Source organism: Vipera berus (genome assembly GCF_964194415.1).
Source record: "Vipera berus genome assembly, chromosome: 1".
Classification (NCBI taxonomy): domain Eukaryota; kingdom Metazoa; phylum Chordata; class Lepidosauria; order Squamata; family Viperidae; genus Vipera; species Vipera berus.
The window spans coordinates 164,877,417-164,900,172 of NC_138202.1; the positions used below are offsets into that span (position 1 = coordinate 164,877,417).

The following is a 22,756-nucleotide window of genomic DNA, read 5'->3' on the forward strand; positions in this document are numbered from 1 at the left end:
TTCTGGGTAAAATCGCCTCTTCAACTCTCCCTTTTTGCTGCCAGTAGTAAATTCCATTTGTGGGATGCTGCCAAAGGCAGAAAGAAAAGCTAGATTCAACCAATTGTATCCTGAGCTCTTCAAACCTTAAAGGGCCACTTAGGACCCTTTAAACGCTTGTATTATGTGAAGAATGGCTGCAGTTTCAGCAGCTCTTCAATGTAAATGATCCATGACCATTGTTTCTGGAGCATTACTGCTGTGACAATGCAGTAGTAGTCTGTGTTTGGACAGTCTCCTGAGCACCCTTCTTGTTTAAAATGGAATTCCAAGCATGTTATTTTTGCAATATGAAAATTCATTGGTGAGAGAGGGGGAGGGGGAAGAGAGAGATATGCAAGCTGACGATAAAAAACAATAAAGGGCCTTGCCGTGTTTTATTTATTTTGATTACAAGAGTGCCATCTGTGTTATATTTTAAAACCACACAAAATAAGGCCAACATTCTTCTAATAGGAGGGAGGAAAAATTTGGAAGTCTTCCCCCAAAACTAACTGCTGTTCATCTCTCAGCTATGTGTTTGTGTAAATAATCTGATTATTTACACTTAGAAGCAACATATTAATAATGTCTGAGGATGTGTTTTCAATACATACAAATTGACTTTAATTTGCCCTGATCTAGTCTAGAAGATTATAGAGCACTTGGAATTCCCCTTTATTTGTTCTGATTTTTTTAAAAAAGCTGTGTTTGATCTTAAGGATGTAAAACACTTGAAGTTGCTGATAGTTTAGAAATGTCTACAGTCTGCTTATTAATTCACTCCTTATAAACTCTATAGTTTTTGCAAGCAATATAGTCCAGGAGCGCGAAAAGAGGATTGTTTTCGGATCATCAAAAGTATTTACTCTAGCTGTACATTTTAAATGTGTCTATACAAGTCCCGTTATTGAAAATCACCACTCTCTGGCTTTTTTTTTGTATATGCTGGACCTGTTGGAATGTTTTAAAGTCTGCCTCACACAGAACATGGGCTATTTTCCCAAATGCATCAGCTGGAAAAGCTGTGGGTGAAGCTGCAGCATATAGCATGCTAAGCCATGCTTGGGTTGGCTTGAAGGAGATATAGTACCATAGGTTCTGTCCAGTTGTAAGCTTAGCCTGCTTCAATGCTAGCTGAACAATAAGTCTCTTCTTTGGTTGCGGCTCTGTACAAGAGGTGTGTCACTTATTTATCCTCAGAAAAGTACATGACTTGAATGTCTCTTTAAACAAAAAATCAAAATAGACTTCTACTTTTTTTAAGTTAAAAAATACTCAAAAGTTCAAAAATACTTAAAACATTGAGATACAGTATCTTATTCATTCATTCATTCATTCAGATGCAATATCTATATTTATATCCATATTCTGGAGACAGCATACAGTATACCACTGAAGCAAAAATTAAAAACAATTAAAAATGTAGCCTGTGCAGTTGATATTTAATTATTTAGTACATTTATAAGCATCCCATCTCATATACTGTACATGACTAGGTAATTCTCAATTAAAATAGAATAAAAAACAATAAAAAAAATCTCCAACCAGAATTAAAAATAATAAACATGCAGGTGATGATCAGATTGAGCCCAAGGGAGGGATCAAATGTGTCATCAGTCTCTAGTCCCTTCCGCCAATTTGCTTTGACCATTAGTAGTTCAGATTCTTTTGGAGAGCTTTAGCATACAATAAACCTATAAGTCGTTTGAACCCCCTTGCTTCCTGATTTCTTGCACCCAACAAAAAATGAAATAAAAGCAGATAAGAATGCTTATAAATACTCATTTAGTCATGAAAAAGGCTCACCCATGCTATCGGGATCCTAGACTTCATGGCAAAGCCAAGTTTTTAGTAACTTGCAAAAAAAAAATCAGGATTGGAGCAAGTCTAACTTCTGGGGGGGGGATGACGTTTCATTAATTAATATGTCAATGGTGAATTTAGAACACTAGGTTCAAAGTCCAGTCGTAACCAGAGAATTTCATTAGCTCCTTTTAGGTTACATAATACTCAGTACTGTTCACTCCAGAATTTTGTCTTGAGAATAAAATGAAGGGTGGCCCCAGCTCCTCAGAATAAAGTGTCATCATATAATGTAAAGAAAGAAATTAACCATCTAAAGGCCCAATTAAGGGCTGAACAGAGCCAGAGAAACAATTAGACTTTGTCTGGAAGCCGAGAACGAGAGCCGGCTTTTGGGTTGGTAGGTCAGGGCTCTCAGCTGAATGAATAAATGCATGCATGTGTCTTCTTGCCAGCTAAATGGAGAATTGTTTACAAGATGGAGGATTTGCTGAGCATTTAACATTTCTCTGTCTTCCCGTTCCCCTCACCCCCACTAATAGATCAGCTCTTACGATCAGCAAGTCAGCATTCTGACAGCAGCGGCTTTGCAGAAGATTCTTCCACTGACTGCTTTTTGCTCAATCAACTGCAGGTAAATTTCTTGGGATTGCTTCATTTCTACTTTTCCCATTCTAAGCAGTCTGCAGCGCGAGCAAGGGGACCCTCTGGCATTCCTAGAGGAAACGGGGGAAAGGTCTTGTTTTCTAGGAATCTAACTCAGTAGCAGGACGTCTCTTTTGTACCTGGATGGTTGGATTGAACTGCAACGCAATCTTCTAGCTACAAGAGCTGCTATTTCTTAGTTCTTTCCCACTGTGATTGCAAGATGTAATCCTCAGTCTCCAGGTACAATACCAGCAGCAGTATAAAAATGCAGTACTCGCAAGTGTACAGCAGGGGTCCCCAACCTTGGCCACTTTATGACTTGTGGACTTCAACTCCCAGAATTCCTCAGCCGGCATGTCCACAAGTCATAAAGTGGCCAAGGTTGGGGCACCTCTGGCCTATAGCACTGAATAGGGAAGAGTCTTTAAAAAGTTTAGCTTAATCAGCCACATATTTCTGGAAATGCCAGCTTCTTTTCTCGAACCTTATGCTATGGCTTTGTAAACTTCTTTGGGAAAGAGCGCTGAGTGACCCTGAGGCTGCTACCAAGAGGGCTATGTTTCTGCTGAATACCTGCCACATAAATCGGAATCAACAACATCCTGCTTTCTACCCATTTTCCATACTCTTGTATTTTGCTTGGTGAAATACAGAACAGAAGCATTATGACCTGCAATTCTTGGTAGTTGACTCACTTTATGACCCATTAAGTTTGGAGATGCTCCAGCGGAAACCCATTTTATACCAAGTCAAACTGAAGCAAGCCAATATATCACTTTAGAGCACGGTTGCCCAACATTTTGTCTTGCCTGGGCCACGTATAAAATATATATAGTAGTAAATGGATAGAAATAACAAGCTTCCTTTAGTTTTAATATTTTTTATTATCTTGTGGGGCTGCATTACTAACTGCCCAGGGCCAGATGTGGGCTGCAGGTTGGACACACCTGCTTTAGAGCAGTGACGCCAACAGAGTGTACGGACCTGCTTCTAATCCTATGCAAAAGCCTTCCTTTGAGCCCAAACATTTCTGTCACAAAGCAGGCCCCCATTGCTCAGGATAAACAAAAGGGGATCAAGTCAGTGTCAGGATAAATCGAAAGGAAGGGTGAAAATTATAATTAAGTTGCACTTTTTTTTCTATGCCAGTGTTTTTCTGCTTTAGAGAAAGAATTCGTTGGAGTAGTGTGGAAAGGATTTTTCTTAAAAGAGTCCCTACTTTGCCCCAGGGTAAAGACAGATTTCTAAAGAGGCTGTGAGACCGAACAACAGATTTATAAAAAGGACCTAAATACTTTTTTTAAAAAAAGGAATTGTGTGGTGTAATTATGAATGAGTTTACTCAGACATCAGATCTACTAAATTCACTACTTTGACATCGCTGTCAAAATCAGAAACACAATAACAAAAAAATAGGAAGTATACGTGTTTTTTAAATTTTTTAAAAGAGCCTTGGTGGAGCAGTGGGCTAATGCCTCCTTAAGTAACACCAGCTGCCTGCAATTAGTGCAGGTTCGAGTCCCACCAGGCTCAAGGTTGACTCAGCCTTCCATCCTTCCGAGGTAGGTAAAATGAGGACCCAGATTGTTGGGGGCAATAAGCTGACTTTGTAATAATGCCGCTTGGGGTTTGTATGAAAGCCCTAACAAGCAGGCATATACATAGAATGAAGGCTACTGCTAAGCTTGTAAGCCGCCCTGAGTCTTCGGAGAAGGGCGGGATATAAATGGAATTTAAAAAAAAAATGTGGGTTTACTTCTCTTGCTTTTGGCTTGTTCCCTTGACTATCTATATTCAGAGAGAACTTCCCATTCCACCGCAGTCATGCAAGGTTGAAAGAAAGGGGGGGGGAGAGAGAGAAAGAGCGAAACACCGCTATCTCTTTGGACTAATGTTTCTCTTTTACTCCCTCCCATTCCGTAGATGTATTTAGGGCTGCAGGGTCTGTGTGTCCTACTTCCTGACTGTTACTTCTTTGTCTTAAGTGTGCGCTTGGTTTCCTGCTTCCCTGGAGTCCATGGCATAAATAATGGCTCTGCCTGATGCCTAATAAAGAAGCCAGGAGGACAACAAACAAAGACGTGTGGGCAAAAACCCAGACTGCAGAGCTTCGGGGACTCCATGTACCCAGTTCTTCTTTGGATTGGGAGGTTGTATAACTCCCGTGCAGTGCTGAGGACACAAAGGGGAAGGGTGGAGGTCCTCTGTATTCAAAGACAATTAACTCCTGCCTGCCAGACTTTATTGGTAAAGGCAGACAGACAGAAGAAGGCTCAGAAAAGAGGGGAACCTCAGTTAGCAGAAGGGCAAGAGGGCCGTCCCTCAGTTGCAGTCTACTTGGGACTTTAAAGGTCAAAAGCCGGTTAAATAAATAATGAGTTTTGGAAATTGGAGATAAAGCAGGGTGGGGAAAGTTAAGTGCCTTAAGTTAAGAGCTTCTCTAGAATTTCCCAACCACCCTTTAGATAATGTCAAGACTTCTCAGGTTAAAAGTAGATCTTTTTTTTCTTTTCGTTTTTTTTTACAAGTCTCCATAACAGTTATCAAAGTTATGACAATGATTTCCAGATTTTCATAGCTTTATAGCCACCAATATCTTTTACAGTTAAAATTGGGAATACTTTTTAAGTTGTTTTTTTTAAAAAAAAAATGTTATTAGTGAAATTTAACCAAGAGAAATAAAAGCAATATACAGGTAGTCCTCGACTTACGACCCTAAAATTCTGCCCAAAATTTCTGTTGTTAAGTGAGATATTTGTTACGTGAGTTTTGCTCCATTTTACGACCTTTCTTGCCTCTGTTGTTAAGTGAAGCCCCACAGTTGTTAAGTCAGTTAACATGGTTGTTAATCTGGTGAATCTGGCTTCCCCATTGATTTTGTCAGAAGGTCTCAAAAGCTGACCACAGGATCCTGGGACACTGCAGCCGTCATAAATATGAGTCAGTTCCCAAACATCTGAATTTTGATCACATTATCATGGGGATGCTGCAAAGGTCGTAACTGTGAAAAGTAGAAAAGCCACTTTTTCCCAGGGCCGTTCTAACTCAGAATGATCACTAAATGAACTGTTGTAAGTTGAGGATTACCTTAAAAAAAATACTACCTATATATTTTATACGCGGCCTACTGATCGCCTCACTGCGAATGCAGTTGCAAAACAGTGATTTGTCCAGGCGGAAATGTACCACGTTGCGCCTGTCTGAAAAAAAAAATTCCTTGAGATGGAGAAATAACTTGTCTTGAGCAAGGAAAGCTTGGCCCATGGAGGTTTAAAGAACTGCCTTCCCTGAGTTTCTGTGAAATTGTCAGAGGCAGCCGAATGTGTAAGCAGCTGCCTGGAGAAAGTTTTTTTTTTTAAAAAAAAGAATCCCAGTGAACAAATTAATCTTGAAATAGAATGGCCTTGTTTAACCAGGTATGCTGTGGTTGTGGTAGAACCACCTTTTTCATGTTGAGGAAAAAGGCGAGTGTTCCGTTTTCTATTACGACGTTATTCATCCTCCTTTCCCTCACACCACCCTGTCTCTCACGTGTTCTCTCCTCAGGGGCACGACTCGCTGCAAGCCATGGGAAGCAGCGCCGATAGCTGTGACAGTGAGAACACTGTGAAATCCTACAGCGAAGAACTCAAGACGCCAGTTGCAGAGCCGGAGTGCTCTTTCAGCGAGCTTGATGAGGAGAATTTCCTCCTCTTGGAAGGGAAGCAACAGGGGAAAGAGGTGGCATCTGAGGTGGGTGTCGGAGGCCAGGACGTGTTGGAACGTCACAGTGGACTCTCTTCAAGTGGCAAAAAGGAAGAGTTGGAGAGAGCTGGCTTAGAAAGAAGGCATGAAGTTTCTTCCGTCCGTGAAGCAGAATCCAAAGCATTGGATGAAAGCAGCGAAGAGAGTGATGTGGATCAGAGCAGCGAGTGCGAGTTCCCTGCCTATAAGACTCACCATGTTCTCAGATCGCTATCATCTTTAGAAAGTAGCTGTTCCTCGCCTTCTTCTGTGGAGCGGGTTAACGTTGCTTTACAAAGAGCCCAGAAAAAGGACAGTGCGTCTTCCGGTCCCAGAACAGGTCGCCCCCTGCTCAAATCAAAAGACCTTCTTTTTAAGAACAGGCATCAGGTCCCAGAACTGGGTTATCCTCTGAGACGCTCCCAGTCCCTCCCAACCACACTTCTCAGCCCGGTGCGAGTTGTCTCCTCGGTCAATCTCCAGCTAAACCCAGGCAAGAAAATGGTGTGCGGCCCTCCTTCTTTCACATACAAGTACGACAGAGAAGATGATCCTGGGAAAGAGAATACCCCGGAAGAAACGTCCTTGGGAGACCTTGACAAGAACTCTACTCCTTTGTGTAAATCTACCCTCCACATTGCTCCATCACCCGTGAGGAAGGAACCTTCCCAGCCCGCTGGAAACAAGGGGCCGGATGACTTTGCTCGTAGCAGAATTCAAAGCTGCCCTTTGCACCTCCCACCGTGCATGTCTCAGTCGTCGTGCTCTTTGCACTCTCTCCACTCTGACGTTCCAGACCTGCACTTCCAGGGCCACATGAGGACATGTAGTACACACAGCATCCCAAGCACCCCTGGCTCTTCCTGTGGGGGATTGCCCTCCCCTTTTGGCTGCCCTCATATGTTGAGGCACGTTGGACATCCCCACCGGTTTCCTTCCATAAACTCCCCCTCCACTGTTGAAATGCAACTGAGACGAGTCTTGCATGAAATCAGAAACTCCTTGCAAAACCTTTCACAGGTAAGGGACAGTTGCTATAATCCAGCCCTTCTCTGTTCTAGAAGCATCCATATCTGCTGTATTGCAGTGTCCCATCTTCCCCAACGTATGGGGTGGATCATTGGGGGTGATAGGAAAAGTTGCCCAACATAACGTAAATTTCTGTAGCTTAGAAGGTGAAATAGGGTAAAGCATATTAATGGCTTAGGGCTGACAGGACCAAGGGGAAAGGGAACATGGCGCCATTATTTTCTTACTTAGATGCGTAATCTTTGAGATCAAAGGAATGTTAAGCAGAGCTTTCCTATGTCAATTATAGTGATGCTAAGACGAAAAGTTTTTGGCTCAAGAACGATGCACTAAACCACAGGTCGGCAACCTGCGGCTCCGGAGCCGCATGCGGCTCTTTGAGCCGTCTCTTGCGGCTCCCAGCCGCCCGGTGCGCGCGCACCTCTTCCAACGGGCAGTGGTGCGCGCGCACCTCTCCAAATGGAGAGTGGCACCGCCCGTTTGGAGAGGTGCACGCGCACCTCCCCGAATGGGCGGAGGTGCGCGCGCACCTCCCCAAACGGGCAGCGGTGCCGCTCTTTGAGGAAGCTGCCGCGGCCCATCTGTGAAGCTGCCGAAAGCGGCAGCTTAGCAGACGGGCCGCGGCAGCTTCCTCAAAGAGCGGCGCCCCTGCCCATTCCGAGAGGTGCGCGCGCACCTCTCCGAACGACAGGAGGTGCGCGCGTACCTCCGCGCGAATGGGCAGCGGTGCCGCTCTTTCAGGAAGCCCGCCGCGGCCCGTCTGTGAAGCTGCCGAAAGCTTCCTCAAAGAGCGGCGCCGCTGCCCCTTCGCACGGAGGTACGCGCGCACCTCCCCAAAGGTTTGGGGAGGTGCGCGCGCAACTCCGGTCGTTCGGAGAGGTGCGCGCGCACCTCTCGGAATGGGCAGGGGCGCCGCTCTTTGAGGAAGCTGCCGCGGCCCGTCTGCTAAGCTGCCGCTTTCGGCAGCTTGACAGACGGGTCGCGGCGGGCTTCCTGAAAGAGCGGCACCGCTGCCCATTCGCGCGGAGATACGCGCGCACCTCCGGTCGTTCGGAGAGGTGCGCGCGCACCTCTCGGAATGGGCAGGGGCGCCGCTCTTTGAGGAAGCTGCCACGGCCCGTCTGCAAAGCTGCCGAAAGCGGCAGCTTTGCAGACGGGCCGTCGCCATCGGGCAACCGGGAACCGGTTCCATCTCATTTTTAAAAAAATGGCAGCCGCGTGCGTCCGCGCATGCGCAAAAAAACCTTTTTGCGCATGCGCGTGCATGGACACACGCACGCGGCTCCCTCTTTTTTTAATTTGTGATGGAACCGGTTCCCAGTGGCTCTTTTTCTTTTTTAGGTTGCCGACCCCTGCACTAAACTAAAATTTGAACACCCAGATCTGTAGAAAACACCTTTTCCCACTGGTTTACGCTGCCTCTTACGTATGCAAATTAAAGTTAAAATATATTTTAAAAGTCAAATTCTTTAAGAAGCATGAATCTGAACTTTTTATTTTATTTTTTTTCTCCTTGGAGAAAAAGCATGCAGCAAGTACATTAAAGAGGATGAAACATAGCACGGGGCAATATATGCCATGCAAATTTCTACACAGCATTCGTGAAGCTGAAAAAATGGGGCAGATGTGGTAATTCTGGGATGGTGGCCCATGTTTTGTAATGACAACTAACCGGAACATTTTGGATATTGTATTTTACTTCTCTGACTAATACATTATCATTTAGTATGGCAGCCTTCCTTTAGCAACCTCCTTCCACGAAGAATGGTAACATTTTTCTCTATTTGTAGTTAATATATGTCACATAATATCTCTCGTCATGTTGCAGGATGGTTGCCAAAGGCTTATGTTTGGGAGGGAAGTGTTGGAGAGATTGAACCTTTTTGAACATACTTTTGAATATAAAATCTCTCGTTTTACATATAATGGAACTGAAGAGGCATTTCCCCCCCCCCATGGATTGTCAAGCAGAAAGTGAATAGAGTTGACCAGTTGTATTGTGAAATCCAGGGGTGGCTCAGTGGGTTAGGATGCTGAGCTTGTCGATCAGAAGGTCGGCAGTTTGGCGGGTCGAATCCCGAGTGCCGCGTAGCAGAGTGAGCGCCTGTTACTTGTCCCAGCTTCTGCCAACCTAGCAGTTCGAAAGCACGTAAAAATGCAAGTAGAAAAATAGGGACCGCTCCGGTGGGAAGGTAACAGCGTTCCGTGCGCCTTTGGCGTCTAGTCATGCCGGCCACATGACCACGGAGACGTCCTCGGACAAGCGCTGGCTCTTCGGCTTTGAAACGGAGATGAGCACCGGCCCCTAGAGTCGGAAACGACTAGCACGCATGTGCAGGGGAACCTTTACCTTTACCTTTTATTGTGAAATCCATTGACTAAATGTGAAATTGCTTTTTCATTCTCTTTATGGAATGTAATGTTTTTCCTTGAAATCTTTTATTCATAAAGCCCCAGGGTATAACTGGCCTAGCCACGTTTAAACAACCCTAGGGGAGTGTCTGTGTGTAACCTATTTCACAGATAAATAACTCCATGGGTGGTGTTTGTTGCTATTTAGAGAAGAATGGAAAGGGTGGAGACGGGTTTTAGATCTAGAGCTATTCCTTTGCTTAGTTGAAAAACCCCACAGCTACCTGTGAAATTGCATCAATTCAAGTGAGGGACTGCTGCTTGTCTATATTTCCACGTGCTAGAACTTCCTTGCACGTGTCACCACATTCTTTAGAAGTCTAAGATTCTGCAGTAGAGGCAGAGCCAATCTGAAGGGTAATCTCCCATCTGCAAACAGAGAAGGAATGTTCTGAGGGACGGGCCTAGATTGGAGGCCGAGGATCAAAAATCTGTTCTTGCTTCACCACATAATTACCAGTGGAATTCAGCCATCAAGTTGGGTTCTAGAAAAGCACAAGGTGCAAGGCCCAGCTCTCGTTCTGTAAGTCCATGACTCAATTCTCACATTGTCTGCTGTGTCAGGGCTTGACTGCTAGGTTGCCTCTGGGGGTTAAAATTATCTGACAGGTGTACGTTTGTTTTTCTTCTCCCTAGAACACTATGATGAGAACTCATGACTTCACTGGAGCTTCTTACAGTACTCAGAGATCGTCCATTCTACCTCTCTATGAAGTAAATGGCACTTTTCTTCCTTTCATCCATAATAGACAAGCTTAGGAAGCAGATATAAAGATGCCATGTCCAGGGTGTTCACGTTATCTGTGTGTATGTACTTTGAGTGTATATCAATGAAGCCTTTTTGTGATGAATTTTAGCTGGCTGTTGCCTTCCTTCTCAAAAAAGAAAAATGGATTGCTATGTGTATTGGTTGTACCTTTTCATATACCGTATATACTTGAGTATAAGCCGACTCGAGTATAAGCCGAGACCCCCAATTTCACCCCCCAAAACTGGAAAAAGTTATTGACTCGAGTATAAGCCGATCCGCCGTTCTGCAAGCCTGAATACACAGGAATACCCTGTGTGGCCGCGGCTCGTCGGCAGGTCTCCGTTCCTCCTGCCGACCTTTGGGGAGGTTTGGGCGCCTCCCCAAACCTCCCCAAACGTCGGCAGGTCTCCGTTCCTCCTGCCGACCTTTGGGGAGGTTTGGGCGCCTCCCCAAACCTCCCCAAACCTCGGCAGGTCTCCGTTCCTCCTGCCGACCTTTGGGGAGGTTTGGGCGCCTCCCCAAACCTCCCCAAACCTCGGCAAGTCTCCGTTCCTCCTGCCGACCTTTGGGGAGGTTTGGGCGCCTCCCCAAACCTCGGCAGGTCTCCGTTCCTCCGCGCAGACCTGCCGACCTTTGGGGAGGTTTGGGCGCCTCCCCAAACGTCCCCAAACCTCGGCAGGTCTCCGTTCCTGTTTGGGGAGGTTTGGGCGCCTCCCCAAACCTCCCCAAACCTCGGCAGGTCTCCGTTCCTCCGCGCAGACCTGCCGACGTTTGGGGAGGTTTGGGCGCCTCCCCAAACCTCCCCAAACCTCGGCAGGTCTCCGTTCCTCCTGCCGACCTTTGGGGAGGTTTGGGCGCCTCCCCAAACCTCCCCAAACCTCGGCAGGTCTCCGTTCCTCCTGCCGACCTTTGGGGAGGTTTGGGCGCCTCCCCAAACCTCCCCAAACCTCGGCAAGTCTCCGTTCCTCCTGCCGACCTTTGGGGAGGTTTGGGCGCCTCCCCAAACCTCGGCAGGTCTCCGTTCCTCCGCGCAGACCTGCCGACCTTTGGGGAGGTTTGGGCGCCTCCCCAAACGTCCCCAAACCTCGGCAGGTCTCCGTTCCTGTTTGGGGAGGTTTGGGCGCCTCCCCAAACCTCCCCAAACCTCGGCAGGTCTCCGTTCCTCCGCGCAGACCTGCCGACGTTTGGGGAGGTTTGGGCGCCTCCCCAAACCTCCCCAAACCTCGGCAGGTCTCCGTTCCTGTTTGGGGAGGTTTGGGCGCCTCCCCAAACCTCGGCAGGTCTCCGTTCCTCCGCGCAGACCTGCCGACCTTTGGGGAGGTTTGGGCGCCTCCCCAAACCTCCCCAAACCTCGGCAGGTCTCCGTTCCTGTTTGGGGAGGTTTGGGCGCCTCCCCAAACCTCCCCAAACCTCGGCAGGTCTCCGTTCCTCCGCGCAGACCTGCCGACGTTTGGGGAGGTTTGGGGAGGCGCCCAAACCTCCCCAAAGGTCGGCAGGAAGAACGGAGACCTGCCGAGGTTTGGGGACGTTTGGGGAGGCGCCCAAACCTCCCTAAAGGTCGGCAGGTCTGCGCGGAGGAACGGAGACCTGCCGAGGTTTGGGGAGGTTTGGGGAGGCGCCCAAACCTCCCCAAACAGGAACGGAGACCTGCCGAGGTTTGGGGACGTTTGGGGAGGCGCCCAAACCTCCCCAAAGGTCGGCAGGTCTGCGCGGAGGAACGGAGACCTGCCGAGGTTTGGGGAGGTTTGGGGAGGCGCCCAAACCTCCCCAAAGGTCGGCAGGAGGAACGGAGACCTGCCGAGGTTTGGGGAGGCGCCCAAACCTCCCCAAAGGTCGGCAGGAGGAACGGAGACCTGGGGAGGTTTGGGGAGGCGCCCAAACCTCCCCAAAGGTCGGCAGGAGGAACGGAGACCTGCCGAGGTTTGGGGAGGCGCCCAAACCTCCCCAAAGGTCGGCAGGAGGAACGGAGACCTGCCGAGGTTTGGGGAGGCGCCCAAACCTCCCCAAAGGTCGGCAGGAGGAACGGAGACCTGCCGACGTTTGGGGAGGTTTGGGGAGGCGCCCAAACCTCCCCAAACGTCGGCAGGTCTGCGCGGAGGAACGGAGACCTGCCGAGGTTTGGGGAGGCGCCCAAACCTCCCCAAACGTCGGCAAGTCTCCGTTCCTCCGCGCCCTGCCTGCCTGCTTCTTTCCGCTGCGGAAAGAAGCAGGCAGGCAAGGCGCGGAGTTTGGGGAGGTGCGCGCGCACCTCCCCAAACCTCCCCAAACTTCGGCAGGTCTCGGACGGCGGTGGCTTGGGAGAGGTGCGGGCGATCCCGGAAGCACCAAAGCCTCGGCCGCGCACAAGTCCTCGGTAAGTTTTTTTTGTTGACTGGAGTATAAGCCGAAGTGGAATTTTTCAGCCCAAAAAGTGGGCTGAAAAATTCGGCTTATACTCAAGTATATACGGTAAGTAATCCCTGCTTAAGCACTACTCATTCAGCAACCATTTAAAGTTGCAGTGGTGCGGAAGCAAGTGGTACGTGCGACAGGTCCTCAAAGTTCCAGCCATCCCAGCATCCCTAAGGGTACATGATCTTGATATGGGCAACTTGGCAACTGGCTCACACTTATATTAGTTGCAATGTCCCGTAATCACGCGATTGCCCTTTGTGACCTTCCCTGCCAGCTTCCCACAAGCAAAATCAATGGGAAGGCGGTAGGTAAGATAACAAGTCTCTCGGGTAAGACTTGTGGGCCTCCTTGCCCACATTCCACACTGTCTGCCTGTCTAGCCATGCTTGCACGGTGCTACCCCCACCCCTGCTCAGTCACACTCCATTACACTCACCACCCCACTGGCCTGCTTGCAAACTGCTCTGGACTTGCGATTTCCTGCTGGCTTCCCCAGCAATAAGTCTCAAGTTGCAGTCTTGTGAGGAGGTCCTCAAGGAAGGCAGTGGAGACTGCTAAGGTTTCCATGGCTAAGTGAGCCGGTCACATGACAACCCACTTTGCAACTCTATTGCCTAATGACCAATATTCTGATCCTAATTACCATTGTTGAATCAGGAATACTGCACTGAGGTTATTTTCATCTTTTTCTTTCTGAGTTTTTTTTTCTGGAATGAAGAATTCTTTAGCAGGTGCTGGGGGAAAAGAATGTCAGCTTACAAAGCAGGATTTTCAGTTTTTCTTACATCTCCTCCCCCCCCACCCCCCCGGCAGTCTTAATTAAATGTCCCAGGAGAATATGTTGCCGGGATATTGTCTTTCAAACTGGAGCTCAAGTGTGTGTTTGGGTCTTTTTTTCTAGAACACTTTCCAAGATCTTCAAGTGGTGAGAAGGAACCTAAACCTCTTTAGAACTCAAATGATGGATTTAGAATTGGCCATGTTGCGCCAGCAGACTGCTGTTTATCAACACATGACCGAAGAAGAGAGGTAACTGTGGCACTTGTGTCAATAAAGAATTCTTTCTACTTTCTTACTTACTAAAATCCTCCCATTCATTACTTTCTCTGAGCACTTTCTTTTCCCTTCTAGGTGTGCAATCTTGAATTAATCTCCTTCTTGTTGCCCATCTAAACAAAGTAAAAGTCTCACTGCTCGCCCTCTGCTCATACAGTGTTCTGCTTTTGTTGCTAAAACAACTTTTTGCGATCACCACTGATGTCAAATTGCAGCAACTATTCTCACCCTGCATTTTCTTTTCCCGCCATCTTTCTCCTGCTCATTCTGACTGGATCAACTTTTTGTCCTTTACTATGATCTCCTTTCTTGGTAAGTTTCTTTCTCTCTTGATTATTCATTCATTACTTCAAGTTCCTAGTCTTTTGGATTTTGATATTTCCATCAAGAAGGATCCCAATCTTGTGAGAAACCTTTTTATATCCATACTGGGTTGGATAGTATGTATAGTAGTCGTGCAGCTATATTTTTTAACATACTTATAATCAATCTTGACTGGAAAAATGAAGCCACATAAATTCCTGGCTGTAAACTAGACAAAGATTTAAAAAAAAAATTAAAAAAGGCTTGTAGAAAAAAAGGCAATGGCCAATCACTTTCATTTTTTTACCAAGAAAAATTCCTGGACATGTTTAGGAAGTCACCAAGAGTTGACTTCAGCTTAAGAGAGACTTAACCTTTTGTACAATTTTTAAGATTCTGCCCTTCCAAGTTCTCAAAGGTAAAGGTTCCCCCGCACATGCATGCTAGTCGTTTCCAACTCTAGGGGCCGGTGCTCACCTCTGTTTCAAAGCCGAAGAGCCAGCGTTTGTCCGAGGACATCTCTGTGGTCATGTGGCCAGCATGACTAGATGCCAAAGGCGCACGGAACGCTGTTACCTTCCCACCGTAGTGGTCCCTATTTTTCAACTTGCATTTTTACGTGCTTTCGAACTGCTAGGTTGGCAGAAGCTGGGACAAGTAACAGGCGCTCACTCTGTTACGTGGCACTCGGGATTTGACCTGCCAAACTGCCGACCTTCTGATCAACAAGCTTAGTGTCCTAACCCACTCAGCCACCATGTCCCTTCCCCAAGTTCTCATACATACCATTATATTATATTATATTATATTATATTATATTATATTATATTATATTATATTATATTATATTATATTATATTATATTATATTATATTATATTATATTATATTATATTATATTATATTATATTAATTATATTATATTATATTATATTATTATATTATTATTATTATATTTATTATATTTATTATATTATATTATATTTATTATATTATTATATTATATTATATTATATTATATTATATTATATTATATTATTATATTATATTATATTATATTATATTATATTATATTATATTATATTATATTACATTATTATATTATATTATATTATATTATATTATATTATATTATATTATATTATATTATATTATATTATATTTATTATATTATATTAACATTACATTACATTACATTACATTAGTACCTGCGAAGTACATTTAGCTGGGAAACAGTGATCCCAAGGCTATCTGCTTTTGGGGGCTAGTTATTAATTTAATCTGAGTCACTCCTTTTTATTCACAAAATGTTCTAGGAGGAAAGCATAGCAATATATTAAAAATGTTTCATGGCTACTTGAGCATTCCTTCTTAAGTTAGCCCTTTTTAATTTAGCTTTTGTGAGGTCTACCAAGTTGGCCCCGTTATGCATTGAAACCCTTCAAAATTTCAAATATCAAATCCATTTTTTTCTGCAGAAGTTGTCCCCTGACGGGTTGAAAATGTTGCCTGGATTGTGCACCAAATTACATCTATACTATTGCTTAATCCGGCACATTCCTTTATGGACACAACTTATGGTTAGCTCTCTTCCTTGTGTCTGTAATGTACTATTCCTCTTACTTAAATTACATCCACTTCAAACACTTTCTGAAAATCATGTTCTTTCTTTAAGTTTCTTAAGCCCTTGCCTTAATATCATTTCCTGTGGATTGTTTAACCTACCATGATAAATATCATTTTACCCTGAATTCTGTTTTACAAAACCTGAATCCCTCTCTGACATAATAACTCAGAATTGGCATCATACCTTTTATACAGATGTAGCATAAGCCCTAAATGTAAGGCTTAATAAGCAAAAAAAATCCTTCTAAAAAACACTCCATGAAACAAAAAGAATCTTGGACATATCTCTGTGTCCTTGATGGGGCCTCATCCACTTTACACCATCATTTCCTCTTATCAGCATTTTATCCTTTTTCGGTGCAATCACCTGGATAGGGAGAAATGCTAGTGATGGTCTTCTAATTTAAGATTTTTTGGAGGCATTACATGGTCACGATTACCTTCACCTTGCACAGTGCATTATGAAAATAATTCTGGATCTCTGTTCTGTAGAAAATGATGCCTTTGTACATGCTGTGGGCCTTGGTGGAGCAGTGGGCTAATGCCTCCTTAAGTAACACCAGCTGCCTGCAATTAGTGCAGGTTCACATCCCACCAGGCTCAAGGTTGACTCAGCCTTCCATCCTTCCGAGGTAGGTAAAATGAGGACCCAGATTGTTGGGGGCAATTAAGCTGACTTTGTAATAATGCCACTTGGGGTGTGTGTGAAAGCCCTAATAAGCAGGCATATACATAGAATGAAGGCTACTGCTAAGCTTGTAAGCCGCCCTGAGTCTTCGGAGAAGGGCGGGATATAAATGGAATTTAAAAAAAAATAAAAATAAAAAAAACAATACAGTACTGAGCATTAAAAATTTAGCTCGTTTAAACAAATTTAAAAGCTCAAGTCTGTTAGAGTAAGGTAGATGAAACCATTTGAGTTTACTCCTGCTCTTTTCACGGATCTCTTCCTATGAATGTCTACATAATCTTCCATGTCCCTGGATTGACATGGTTAGTAGGTTCCTCACCTGTTTCAGGTGATTGTCAGTATTTCTGTTTCTTACGGTCCGTTCAGTGAGAAAACTCTTTTTGATCCACGGAACTTGCTTTTGATTTAGGTATGAAGCTGACCAGCTCCAGACTCTGAGGAAATCGGTCCGAATGGAGCTTCAGGAGTTAGAAATGCAGTTAGAGGAACGTCTGCTTGCTCTTGAAGAGCAGCTAAGGAGCATGCATGAGTCACCCCCTTACAAACAGCAAACCTTCATGGTGGGTATTGTGTTTGGTCCTTCTCTCAGGCATCTTGCATCTGTCAAAAAAAATGTACGGTTGCTCAACACAAAGCAAGGTGGTGAAATTAGCCTGATCATTTCTACCCAAGGAGGTACAAATTACCCGCTGCCTGATGGGAAGAAGCCCCGTCTTGATTTGATCTCGTTCAAGACGCAATTTCTATTCAAGTGAAGAATAATTTCAGGGTAGCTTCTGCGTAAGAAAAGTAAAGCTGTGCAAGGTAGGTGGGAAGGAAGGTTTATGCTCCTGCCCCCCTCCCCTCCCTTCCCCCAAGTTCTTATTCTGCCTCCAGTCTGTGCAGCTGATGAAGTGAGCAATTTGTTTTGGGATAGGGTGACTGCAGGTGGATCTGTGCTTCATAGCTTAATAGTTTTTAATATTGGGAACATTGGCCGGAGGCATAATCCAAAGTAATATTAGGAATGTTTGGGCAGCCCACACAGATGAGGAAGACGTGCAGATTCAGGTATAAATCTTGAGGGATTTGGAAGACTGGCAGGCCAGCTCATCCTAAGGTTATTTTTTCTCTCGGTCTGGGCTGAAGAATCTGGTAAAATGCTGGCCTGGTTCCTGCAAATATGTGGCTTTCTTGTTAAAATGAAATCCCGATGTAGACATAATCTAAATTCGTTAAGATCATTAGCAGTTCAGTTTATTATCGATTATGCATTACTGTATTAGGATTGCTTCCCATTCTGTTACTCAGTAACTGCCTTGTGGACCAGTCTAGTTCTCTTTTAAGTTCTCTGGATTCTTAATATGGAAAAAATGGAGCACAGAGAGTTTTAAACAGGGGACTGGAAGAAACTACATTATGGAAAATATGATTCATAGATGGATAGCTTAAGCTTTTATAGATAGTGTAAATGTGTGGAGTGCACATTTATCAAATGTTGCCTTTAATATAGTCAGATTCCCCCCCATCCCCAGAAGAGGAACAGTCAAAATACGAGAGAGATATGAAAGAGGGTGGGGGGTGGGGGAGATGGTTGGGGTGAGTGGGTGAGAACTTAATTGCTTATGATGTATTATGAAATTCAATGGTGAAAAAAGTAAGGTTCTACATTTAGGCAGGAAAAACCAAATCCACAGGTATAGTATAGGTGGTACCTTGCTCAATAGTAGTAACTGTGAGAGGGATCTCGGAGTCCTAGTGGACAGTCACTTAAATATGAGCCAGCAGTGTGCTGCAGCTGCCAAAAAAGCCAACACAGTGCTAGGCTGCATTAAGAGAGGGATAGAATCAAGATCAAGTGAAGTACTAATACCACTTTACAATGCCTTGGTAAGGCCACACCTGGAATACTGCATCCAGTTTTGGTCACCACGATCTAAAAAAGATGTCGAGACTCTAGAAAGGGTACAGAGAAGGGCAACAAAGATGATTGGGGGACTGGAGGCTAAAACATATAGGGAACGGTTGCTGGAATTGGGTATGTGTAGTTTAATGAAGAGAAGGGCGAGGGGTGACATGATAGCAGTGTTCCAGTATCTCAGGGGCTGCCACAAAGAAGAGGGAGTCAAGCTATTCTCCAAAGCACCTGAAAGCAGGACAAGAAGCAACGGATGGAAACTAATCAAGGAGAGAAGCAACCTAGAACTAAGGAGAAACTTCCTGACAGTTAGAACAATTAACCAGTGGAAAAACCTGCCTCCAGAAGTGGTGAATGCTCCAACACTGGAGGTTTTTTTAAGAAGAGATTGGACAGCCATTTCCCTGAAATGGTATAAGGTTTCCTGCCTGAGCAGCGGGTTGGACTAGATGACCTCCAAGGTCCCAACTACTACTACTACTACTTCTTCTTCTTCTTCTTCTTCTTCTTCTTCTTCTTCTTCTTCTTCTTCTTCTTCTTCTTCTTCTTCTTCTTCTTCTTCTTCTTCTTCTTCTTCTTCTTCTTCTTCTTCTTCTTCTTCTTGTAAATAATAATAATAATAACAATAACAACAACAACAACAACAACAACAACAACAATAATAATAATAATAATAATAATAATAATAATAATAATAATAATAATAATAATAATAATAATAATAATATAGTTTCCTTTCTTACTACCTTTATAGAAAAGCGATCCTTTTTAGGTCTAAAATAGGCTTCAGGTTTTTTCCCCATTACAGATAGTCCTCAGCTTACAACTATGCGTTTAGTGGCCGTTCAAAGTTACAACACTGGAAAAAGTGACGACCATTTTCACGCTCACCACCTTTGTAGCATCCCCATGGTCACATGATCAAAATTGGGGCGCTTGGCAACTGGCATGTGTTCGTGATGGTTGCAGTGTCCCAGGCTCACGCGAGCACCTTTTGTGGTCTTTTGACAAGGCAAAGTCAGTGGGGAAGCCAGATTTACCAACCATGTTACTAACCTAAGAGTTGCGGTGGTTCCCTCAACAGCCGGGGCAAGGAAGGTTGTAAAGTAAAATTAAGTTGTTCACTTAACAATTGTCTTGCTTAGCAACGGAAATTTTGAACTCACTCGTGGTTGTGAGTGGTTAGGGTTACCCGTATAATGCTTTTTCAGTCGCCCTTATCTCAAAATGCATGGGCAAGTAAACAGTGCTTAATCCCCCTCTCCTTTCTCTTCCCTTCCAGGGGATGTATGGAAGCAGAAGCATTGATAATTTGTCATGTCCTTCTCCGCTGAATGTGATGGAGCCAGTAAGTAACCCTGTGCAACCGAAGCAGGAGCGTGCAGAATTACTAATCAAGAGAGTTGACTTGGTGGGGTGGGGATAAAAAGCAACATGCCTGTCTTTCATTATGGATGCAGGACTACGCAAAATGTCATGGGCGTGCATAAGCAAACTACAAAACTAAGGTGTTCTATTTGATTTCCATTTTAACTTAGCAGATAAATAAGATAAATGAAGATAAGTGCTGATGAAAGTGGGTGTCTGATGATTTAGAGGCTGGTATCCAGTATAGGATTTCACTTGGAGGAATAGGGGTGATTGAGTTTATTCTCTTTCCCATCCCCCAACAAACACACGCTTGGTCAAGATGATCCCGAAAGTGGGGGGAAGGCCTCCATAAGAAGCATTTTGGAAACACTATAAAAAAATATTTGTAAAATAACGTAAAATAAAGATTAAGCTAAAAAGGGAATCGTAAAAAGTCATCAAAACTGAAACACAGAGTTAGAGGTTGAGGATTGTCAATATTAAAAGATGCTTTAGGCATCTCATGGGACTCTTAATGACTAGTTCCTTCCAGACTAGTTTGTATTCAACTTCCTGTGGGGAGGAGCCAAGATGGTGGACAGGCAGCAAAGGCTGTAAAGAGCTCCTCCAAAAGTCAAGTAAAAGACTAGTTCCTTCCCATTCCAAAGTGGTTTCTGGAATTTTTTTTTAGAAGGCAGGATTTTCCGAGGTGCCTGGGAACCCGGAAGCCAATCTCCTCTCTGAGGACAAGACGTTCGTAGAAATCTCTCAGAAAAGGTTCTCCCCATAGACTCCGCCAGGCAAAATTCTCTAGCTAGCGGGATCCATAGCACACACTTTGTGCCAGTCTAGGCGGGAGAGGTCAGTGTAAATTTAGACAAGATCTTCCTCAAGTAACCTAGGCCCGTGCCAGTTATTGCTTTTATTAGCGTTGTTACTCTTCGTGGAAGGTTTAGGGATGCAGGGTTGTTGTCAGTTAATTTTAAGATAAAGCTTATGACACCCCCCCCAACAAGATAACTACGTTGATGCTCTTGCTACGGTCATTGTCTGATTCTTTCCACTCCCTGAATTCCCAGGTTTCTGAGCTCATTCGAGAGCAGTCGTCTCTGAAATCGGAGTTGGGGTTGGGACTGGGCGAACCTGGCCTGCACACTCCTCCTCCCGAAGGCTCGGAATCTACATTTGAACCCTGCGCCCATTCCGATTCCTCTTCGGTGTGTTCCAGTCAAGCCAGCCGAAAAGCCCGTGGGCGGTCATCTGAAAGGGGCAGGCCAGCCAGCCAAAAGGTCTACCGGGCAAGCGTAGCCTTGATGCCCTCTCCCCCGGCAAGAGCAGGAATCGGGCATCTGTCAGAGGAGCCCTGGACATCCAAGTCCACTGCGGAGCAGACACTTGAAAAGTTTCCTCTCGGGCCTACAGCTGAGGAAGTGTCCAGGAGTGTGGAGAACGAGGAACTGCAGCAGGTCATTCGAGAGGTGAGGACAGAGATTTCCTATAGGGAGGATTGTGTGGGCTTGCTCATGTGTCCTTATGCCTGCCCCCCCCTCTCTCTCTCTTCCCCCCCCCCTTTTAAGTCAGAGGTTTTCCCTAAGTTCGAGTTGAAAATTAGTAGCTAAAAAGGGGCAAGAAGGAATGAAACAGAACAAATGGATTTTGATGAAAGGGTCAGAACATCTTGGGGAAAAAAAGATATCGACCAGCTAGTCCAGGGGTCAGCAACCTGAAACAGTGAAAGAGCCACTCGGAACCGGTTCCCTCACAAAAGGAAAAACTGGGAGCCGCAAAAAATGTGTGCACATGCGCGTACATGCGCACATGTGCAGAACAGGGTTTGACTGAAGAGTGGAGCCAAGGCGAGATATGCACCTACCCTGCATATTTGAATTGATTGGTTGAACTTTTTTAGTCCCACTTTTTTTGGGGGGGACTGCACATGGCAGAGGACTGGGAGCCGCAGGAGATGGCTGAAAGAGCCGCATGCGGCTCCAGAGCCGCGGGTTGCAGACCTGTGAGCTAGTCAATTACAACTGGCTAATTGCTTATTTTTTTCCAAAAAATGTAACAGTTAACTAAGCAATTGTTTTTCATCCACTAAGACAGACATGTCAAACACAAGGCCCGGAGGCCAGATCCGGCTCGCGAAGTGGTTTCATGTGGCCCCCGAAGCCATCCTGGAAACAGTGAGGGAACGGCCCCCACTGCCTTGGCCCTGGCCCAGAGACCCTCCTTCTGCCAGAGACCCTCAGATCTGTCCCACTCTTGCCCAGGCCCCCATAGGCACCCTTGATGCAAACGATGTACAGCTGGCCATGCCCACCCAGTAGGCCATATGCACTTTAGCCACGCCCACCCTGGCCATACCCACCCGGCCCCTTGAGGGCAACCGCAATGCTGATGCAGCCCTCAATGAAATTGAGTTTGACACCCCTGCACTAAGAGATACTAAATGGATACAAGTTTTTTCCCCCTTTAGTAGCAGCCCAGAGTTTCTGGGGGGGGGGGGGAGAGAAACTGTGCAGAAAGAAGGAAAGCTGGATTTAACAGCAAACGGAGTGAAAGAGGCCCTCTAGTGCAGGGGTCCCCAACCCGGTCCACGGCATGCCAGAAACTGGTCCTCACAAACAAGCGAAGCCCCATCTGCGGAATGCAGGCAGCACGCAAAACCACATGCCCCCTCCGGTCTGCAGAAAAACCTCTCTCCATGGAACTGGTCCCCGGTGCCCAAAAGGTTGGTGGGGACACTGCTCTATTGGAAACTTCTGTGAACCAAGAGTTGCAAGGATATAATCCTAATAAGTGAATAAATAAACATGGCTGAAAATCCTATATTTTCTATTCTACAACCTAATCGTATTGTATGTGTACTTAGCCCTTACGAACTAAGCAGAGAAAGATTATTTGTTAATCATTAAATCAGCCCAGTATGGACCTACCCAATTTGATTGTTCGAAGTATGAGAATCACTTTAAATAAAAATTAAAGGAAGACTTTTTTATATTCTTTAAGTTTCAGAATATATTCACGTAATTGGAAACCGGCAATGTTGAAGT

General features: G+C 45.2%; 1 protein-coding gene across 3 annotated transcripts in view; it reads left to right on the forward strand.

Moving 5' to 3' along the window:
• Positions 1–22,756, forward strand: part of ITPRID2 (ITPR interacting domain containing 2) — a 76,826-nt gene that overhangs the window by 48,582 nt on the left and 5,488 nt on the right. For all 3 annotated transcript variants that reach the window (XM_081313882.1, XM_081313884.1, XM_081313883.1), the window contains 7 exons: positions 2,367–2,458; positions 6,019–7,215; positions 10,273–10,350; positions 13,683–13,810; positions 16,866–17,016; positions 19,636–19,701; positions 20,783–21,181. In XM_081313882.1, the coding sequence (XP_081170008.1) occupies positions 2,367–2,458; positions 6,019–7,215; positions 10,273–10,350; positions 13,683–13,810; positions 16,866–17,016; positions 19,636–19,701; positions 20,783–21,181 (2,111 nt within the window). The remainder of the gene's footprint in view (positions 1–2,366; positions 2,459–6,018; positions 7,216–10,272; positions 10,351–13,682; positions 13,811–16,865; positions 17,017–19,635; positions 19,702–20,782; positions 21,182–22,756) is intronic.